This window comes from Gavia stellata, chromosome 24 (genome assembly GCF_030936135.1).
Source record: "Gavia stellata isolate bGavSte3 chromosome 24, bGavSte3.hap2, whole genome shotgun sequence".
In the NCBI taxonomy this organism is placed as follows: domain Eukaryota; kingdom Metazoa; phylum Chordata; class Aves; order Gaviiformes; family Gaviidae; genus Gavia; species Gavia stellata.
Window position 1 is genome coordinate 11,128,585 of NC_082617.1, and position 7,569 is coordinate 11,136,153.

The following is a 7,569-nucleotide window of genomic DNA, read 5'->3' on the forward strand; positions in this document are numbered from 1 at the left end:
AAATTGCTGATTTTGAAATCTGTCGCCAAATATTTTTCTAGAAAAAAAGGAAGAACTAGAAACACTGAAAGGAGAATTAAATGACTCCAGGCAACAGCTTCAACTAGTAGAACAGGTTAGTTTTAGTGAAATATGTACTTACTTTCAGGTGGTGAGTAGACTGTTGCACAGAAACAAGGGGTGTCATTTATCACAACGGTTGACAGTCTGTCACCTGTTTTTCATCCAGGCACACTGGCTCAAAATGAGACACTTGCAGAGCTAATAAACAAGGGCTAGTTTATTGCCTTGTTCTTGCTGAGTTTGGAGTGGTTTGGCCTACAGTAGGTGCCTAATCAAGTGAGATTTCTGGTTTGGGTTTTATGTTTTAAGTGGCAGCTGTGATGATTCTCCTAGTCGGACTGTTATTGCCAACTTAGAGTGTGTGGCTTTTTTTTGGTTTTTGTTTTTGGGTGGTTTGGTTGTTTGGTGTTTTTTTTTTTTTTTCTGGATTTTTTTTCCTGAATTTATCTTTTTTCTAGAAAACCAGGCACAGAGCCAAAATCACCCTGGTTTATTGTTTTTTAGGAAGAACATACTTTTTTTTTTTTTAAAAAAAAAAGCATCATCTTGTAGCTTTTTATCTTGTGGTTCCTACTGTGATAATTCACTCGCTGGCTGGTTTAAATGGAAGGCAATCTTCAGTGTGATTAGGGGTGATCAGTTATGTTCTTTCAAATGCAAGCCTTTCAGCCAGAGAGCTGTTAGTTTTACCAGCTGGTTATGTCACTTGATTTTATGTTTTATATTGCAGGATTTGAAAGAAAATACAAGGCATCAGGATGAGTTGCTTAGAGAGCAGGCAACCCTGAAAGAAGATATCCTAGAGTATTTAAGGAAACGTAAGGATTGCCAAGAGAGACAGAAAAAGAGGGAGAACCAATTGCAGCAGCTCCAGAAAGAGATCGAAGAGAAAGAAACAGAACTAGCCAAACAAGAAGCGGTAATGAGCCTGCCGACTTGCCTCACTTTTGCCTGATCTCTAAAAATAAGACAGGCCAAAAAGTTTTGGGTGCAGGTTTACAAATAATATACCAGTGCTTTAAGAAACATGAAGCCTCATTTTTAGAGGAATAGCAGTAAACAAAGCTTCAATGTTGTTACGTTTTAGTGAAAACTAGTGTGTCACAACAAAGGACGGTGTCTTCCTTCTTGGCAGGGTCATCTTATACTGAAGTTATACCAAAACTGCTGTAAAATCAGCACTGACCCCCGAGTGCAAGAAGGGCTAGTGCAGTGGAAGGCACCGTGCAGTGTTGTGTCTTGGCTGCAGGTGCAGCTGATATGGGTGAAGAGATGGACTAGTACAGATCACTCTATAATTCTGTTTTGTCAGCTGCCAAGATCTAGCAGCTGGGTATAGTTCAGAGAGCTTCTTCCCATGCTGTCGATTTCTCTTGGGAGATGAGCAAACTGTGTAGTGTACCTGAAGTGCTACGATGGATTTCAAGTGAAACGAATCAAAACTTAACTCCAGCTGCATTCTGTAATTCCAAAACTAAGCAGAAAAAATTTCAAGGCTTTTTTATCCTGAAGTTTCCTTTTGGTTTTGAGTGGATTGCTATTGGCAGCTAGCTTTTGTTCTTCTATTCTGTAGTATTTCTGTGCAAAGCCTATCAGCTGTTCATGAAAATTAGGGCTTAATCATATGTCCCTGTAGTAAAATAATTAACTTATGTTGGCTGAGCAGTTTCAACAAAGTGTTAACCAAAAGAAAAACTGAGGGAGCTGTACTGAAAATAAGAGAGGCAAGAAAAATTGCTGAACTTTTTTGTCAGTAGGGAGTATTAGACTACGTTTCTTTCCAATTTATGCTGCTGTAAGTTCTGTGATGTCTTTTGGTGATGGTATTTGTTCCCATTGAGTTGCTACTACTTAAAGCTTGAAGTCGTGGGGTGTTTTTGGCAGATTCTTCATCGCCTCAAGCAAAATTCAGAGCGTGAAGGAAAAAAACTGGAAGAATGTACTGCTAAAGTGAAAGACCAGAAAATACTATTGGAAAAGGAACTAACAGATCAACAAAAGAAACTGGAGCAGGCAATAGCAAAAGTAAGGCTGGCAGAAGAAAACCTCAGGAAGCTGGAAAAGGAGGAGTCCCGATGTGCAGCACTTGAAGAAACTGTCAGAAAAAGCAGTAAGATACATTGCACAAATAAATTGTTACCATCTATGGCTTCTAAGTCTAATGAAACCAACAAATATTTCTGTTAATCTCACTTGGTTTCTAATGCAGCACCTGGATTGGCTCTTGATCCTTAAATTGACTTGCTCAAAGAACTGAAATTCTAAAGCCAGCTGGTGTTCTGTCCCCTCTCACCTTGTGTCAGTGTTTTTACAAACCATTGCTCAGCAAATTAATGTGTTTGAAAAATGCCTCATGTGTTTGAAATATGCCAGGAGACTTACATTTCTGCTAATCCATTTTAAAAAAATGTTCATTACAGAACATCAGCTCTCAGAAAAAGAATTACAATTACAACAAAAAACCAGAGAAATACAGTCTCTTCAAAAAGAACTGGAAGTCTCCAACTCTGAGGTAAACCACCTCCAAGATCAAATAGCATCAGAGAGGAAAAAAGCAGAAAAACAAATCTTGAGTCTAAAAGAGGCAATGAAAATGCAAAGGATGCAGCTTGAAAGAAAACTGCATGTAAGTCCTGGCTGAGGGGAGAGTGTTTGGGGATTTGGGTTATTTTTAAACTGCAAAATGGTAGAACACCCGTTTTTATTGTAGGAGGAACAAAGTAATGCATTAACTTCATTACTAGACAGAACTTGAGGCAACCAAGCTCCGGTATCTCTAGATTGTGCTGCAGAACAGCTCTCCAGTTACTATTTAATGCTGTTTCTGCCTCTCAACTTGAAGAAATTGTGTTACGTGGGTTCTCTTGATTGATTTTTCTGCAGTGGATGCTCACAGTAAAAAGGCGATCTTTCTGCATTTTCCTAGGAAAAAAAGCAGGAAAATAACTGTTTGCAGAGTGATAAAGCAACTGCTGAACAAGTAGCACACAATAGCCATGAAAGAGCCAAGCACCTTATTGAGAACCTTGGCCAGATCCAACAGGACTACAGGGATCTCCAAAGCCAGGTATAACTGAGTGGCCAAATGCAGGCGGATTTGAGGGAAAGCTGCATCTTCCAGACAAGTTTTTATTGTAGTGGTTTTGAATCTCTTTCTCTCCACTGTATCACGGTTAGAAATAGACCTGCTTAAAATTGCTGTGTGATTTTCCCAAATTTGGGAGAAGTTAAGCCTTGTTAACAATCAGGAGGATCAGGCAGCTCAGTAATCCTGGTTTAAAAATGAACACACCAACTCCAGCCAGTCGGTCATGTGCAGAGTTCTCGGTGTAAGGCTGCCAAGCTCTAGAACAGTATTTCATTCTTCAGATCTTGATTGCCGTGGCGCAGTGGCACAACTGTGTGGCTGCCTCCCTGTCACATGGAGCATAAGAGGCACTGGAGAATTACTGACACTAGGAAAAATTTCTTTCCTGAGAGAGTGGTGAAGCACTGGCAGAGGCTGCCCAGGGAGGTGGTGGAGTCACCATCCCTGGAGGCGTTCAAGGAACGTGTGGACGTGGCACTGCGGGACATGGTTTAGTGGGCATGGTGGGGTTGGGGTGGTGGTTGGACTTGATGATCTTACAGGTCTTTTCCAACCTTAGTGGTTCTGTGATTAGGCCAGGTCAAATGGATTAACCCCTCGTCCAGTAAAATGATGCCTGAAAAAGAGACCATGTTCTTTAGAGGTGGGCTGAGTGTGGAGGGGGCTAGTCCTAGTTATTCGTGAAGAGTAATTAGATTTGGATGCTCCCAAGACACATAGCAAATGCACCATAGTGTTTGCTGTCAGCTCAGTTTAGGCAAGGCTTCAGTCAAGAATTAGGACTCCGGCTCCTGTTTACGTTAAGGTTTGGCAATAGGAACATGGCATAACTAGAGTCATAATTTATGCAAATCACTAAATGTTACCAATGTTCAAAGTTACTCAGTAGACACTTCACAACTTGTTAGTGCCAACCTGCGCCAGCATTTTCTTCTTTTGATACTACTTTAAGTTAAAAGGTGATGCCATGTAGTCTCATTCCTTCTAGTCCTTTAATAAATCCTTAATAAATTGTTTCTAAGCCCTTTAAAAATAGGGTCCTTCAGAGAAGAATGCTGTTAGCAGCTAGAAAGCATTTGAGGAAGACTATGCAAGACCAGAGTATGAACAGGTTTAAGTTAACTGGTTGTGTCGTGGTCACTTCAGCTTCGTGTATCGCCATCCGAGGGGCTTCATAGGCAAAGTTAATGTCAGAACTAGGGCTGCATCTGATCAGAGGTCTTGTGATTTCTGACTGCAATAGTCAAAATGTAAACAGTTCAGAAATAAGCCTTGTTCAGTTACACAGGAAAATCCCTCTGGATTGATGAACTTGTAACGTGACAGCGAAATGGTGAGATTGTTCTATGATGCAGGTTAAAACTCAGGAAGACCTGGAAAAGAGACAAAGGGAAATTGAGAACGCAGCAACGTTGCTTGAACTGGAGGTTGAAGATGAAATTAGGATGGGGTTTACATCTTCAAGCCCATCTTCTCTGGAACCGTTGGAAGATTTGGAAGCCTCTTCTGAAGTAAAGGGAAGTCTGCAGTGGGAATCTGATAACTCAGAGGAGACTGCTCTGTTTGCTACTGCTGACAAAAGACTCCTCTCAGTGGAAGAGAAGTTGAATTTTTCTAAAGTCTTCTTAATGGTAAAATGCATTCAAAAAGTATCATCTGCTGCTCGTGCTGCAGCTGAGCACGTCAGTACAGGTACCTTCAGCCGTAACGCTCTGTTGCTGAATGTGCTTTTGTTTCCAGAAGGATGAACAATGGCGTGGAGAGGCGCTCCGAGAAAAACTGCAGCATCGCGAAGATCGGCTGAAGGTGGCACAGCTCTGCCCAGGCCTTGGGTCCCCCTCAAAAGAATCTCAATGCCCCAGGGGTGGGGGGGCCTTCTCCAGCTCTGGCGTACCCCTCTGTACATACTGATGAGCTACAGAGTGTCTTTGGGTGGGAACAGTAAGAGAAAGCCTAGCAACTGCATGTTGTATCAAGATTAATAAGTTTAATTAACAGTTAATTGGCTTTTTGAGTATTCCAACATGATTCCCTCATTTACATCGTACTGTAGTATATAGCAGCATGACAAGTGACAGTTCAGGAGCACCCGTGATCCCTTAAAGCACAGGTAATGGCCACGTTTAGGTAGCACACCTCCCTTGCTCTCTCCTCAAGCAGTTCATGATAAAGGCCACAAACACAGCGCTTATTTCTGACTTGGGAGGAGGTGAACTATTTAAAAATAATTTGCAGACCCATTGCCATTTGCTTGTGGTTTGAGACTCCACCACTGCATCCCTATGGCTTGGCTTTAAGGTCATCAGACTTCTTAAATACAGTCTTGAAAATGACACTAGCTGGCTATAAATAAACTACTGCTGTGTTTAGGCTCAGCTCCGGCAGTGCATGTCCAAGCAAGTGGAAGTGTTGATCAGAGGAAAGCGGCAAACAGAAGGCACCCTGCACAGCTTGAAGCGACAGGTTGATGCGCTGGATGACCTGGTCAGCAGCACTTCTGCAGATGCACAGTTTCTAGCCCAAAGCTCGACTCTAGTATCTCTTAGCGATGCTCTGAATTTAACAAAACCACAGGTAATGCTCTGCTGTGCGCAGGAATTCTGGGTTTGGGGGTTTTTAATAATTTTTAGCTCACTGGTAGTCTACTACAGCCATATGCTCGCCCTCTTAGAGGCACGCAGGGGTTTTCTGAAGGTGGGGTGATTGTACTGCACGCTTGGTTACTCTGGCAGTAGCTAGCGTGATTGAAAAGGGTATGTTTTCCTCAAAGTTGTTTGGTTGGTTTGGGTTTCTTTTTGCTTTACCTTACCTTTTGTTCTTAAAAATTCCAGATTTTTGTTTTTTAAAGATTAATATGACTCTGCTCATTGAAGACATTAATTTATTACTCAGCCTTACTTTTACTGCTTTTTCTAGGCTACTCTGAGAAGACTCGCACACCTCCCCAGCAGGCCAGCGGCTATTTCGGTGGCGTCTCACATGCTGCCTTCCTGCTCACAAGGGATTTCTCAGTAAAGCCCAGAGGTGAGACACAGCTTCAGCCCGGCTGGAGCTTGGTGCCGAGTCAGGAGTGTCTGGAAGGCTGAGGCTTGTGGGCTGTAGGTGGTGGTAGCCCAAGGGTGGGCATGGATGTAGGGCTGTTCTCCCACCATGTTCTCCCTTTCCTGGGTAAAGCATTCCTGGGATTGGTATCCTGGCACTCAATGCTGTTTTGGCTCTTAGATACGTATTTTCAGACAAATTGTGGGTGAGAGCTGCTTGGGAACTCTCCTGTGATATGGAAAAACTACAGCTGTGTTGACCAACTTAAACATTAAGCTACTGTGATCCTTGATCTTGCAGTAATGCTTTTCTGGCTTTAATACATGTATAGCCTAGCGTCTAAGTTTCAGTTACAGCTAGTTACAATACTGGCCTGGTACTTCCTTGTTCTTTTGTCATGATTTAAGTTAAAAATATGTATGGCAGCTCTTGAAGCTTTTCTTCTACAGGTGCTTCCATGAAGCCACCAGCATGCAGGAGGTCAGCAGCCCATCAGCACAGCCGTAAGTGCTGCCAAACAGGTCAGACCAGGCGTGATCTCCTGGCCCTGGGCAGAGCCCAGTGCCTCAGCTCTCCTCTTGGCAACCTCAGACCTGCACCCTCAGTTACTTCTACCTCGCCATTTCACAAGCCTTTTCTAAAGAGGCATTTGCCACGACTGACAAACAGCTGGCTGTGTGGCCTGCTCTGTACTGTGAAGTTTTTGTACAACTGAATAACTGAGCTTTATGTATATAAGTTCTTTAAAAAAAACTTGATTTAAATGTGGATTTAAATGTGTCCAAAACAACCACTTCTATTTAAGTGTAGGTATTTGTCAGTTTCCACTTTAAAGAAAACTTTTAATAAGGCCAGAGTTGTCCATGTACCTGTTGTCAAATGCATGGAGGTTTTAAATACAATTATTTTTGAGTACTTCCTTAAAATAAACTTCACTGTGGGATGCTTACTTTTATCCAGGGTTGTTTGTTTTTTTAAAGGTGTTCTCAGGGATACACAGCCACATGCTCTGACTCTGTAGCTCTTACCTGCAGAGGGTGGGAGTTGTCCAGTATCACTATTTATGCAGTTGTAACCACTGCTGGCTACTGCATGTAAGCGTTCAGCTGCCTGCCCTTCTCTGAAGGCTTAGCTGTATCACTCTGCTGGAGCATGTGCCATCATTAATGGTTCTGTAACAGAGTTCCAGGCACCTCCCTCTTTAGTGGTGGAAAAACCACTTTGTAAAGCCTTCAGGCAGCAGGAACAAGGCACCACAAAATACTGGACACATCATGTCCTAAAGAACATCTCTTCCCACTCCAGCGGGAAATCTGCACAGAGTGACTCTTCCCCACCCTTTCCAGCTAGATGGGCTATGATATCATTCTCCATCT

At 42.6% G+C, this 7,569-nt stretch overlaps 1 protein-coding gene across 1 annotated transcript in view; it reads left to right on the plus strand.

The window, feature by feature from the left end:
- Nucleotides 1–7,142, plus strand: part of CNTRL (centriolin) — a 34,117-nt gene extending 26,975 nt beyond the window's left edge. The window contains exons 33-42 of the mRNA XM_059828779.1: nucleotides 42–115; nucleotides 794–982; nucleotides 1,948–2,173; nucleotides 2,484–2,689; nucleotides 2,990–3,130; nucleotides 4,507–4,782; nucleotides 4,895–4,957; nucleotides 5,522–5,725; nucleotides 6,068–6,175; nucleotides 6,643–7,142. Of these exons, the coding sequence (XP_059684762.1) occupies nucleotides 42–115; nucleotides 794–982; nucleotides 1,948–2,173; nucleotides 2,484–2,689; nucleotides 2,990–3,130; nucleotides 4,507–4,782; nucleotides 4,895–4,957; nucleotides 5,522–5,725; nucleotides 6,068–6,166 (1,478 nt within the window). The 3' untranslated portion in view covers nucleotides 6,167–6,175; nucleotides 6,643–7,142. The remainder of the gene's footprint in view (nucleotides 1–41; nucleotides 116–793; nucleotides 983–1,947; nucleotides 2,174–2,483; nucleotides 2,690–2,989; nucleotides 3,131–4,506; nucleotides 4,783–4,894; nucleotides 4,958–5,521; nucleotides 5,726–6,067; nucleotides 6,176–6,642) is intronic.
- Nucleotides 7,143–7,569: the final 427 nt, after the last annotated feature.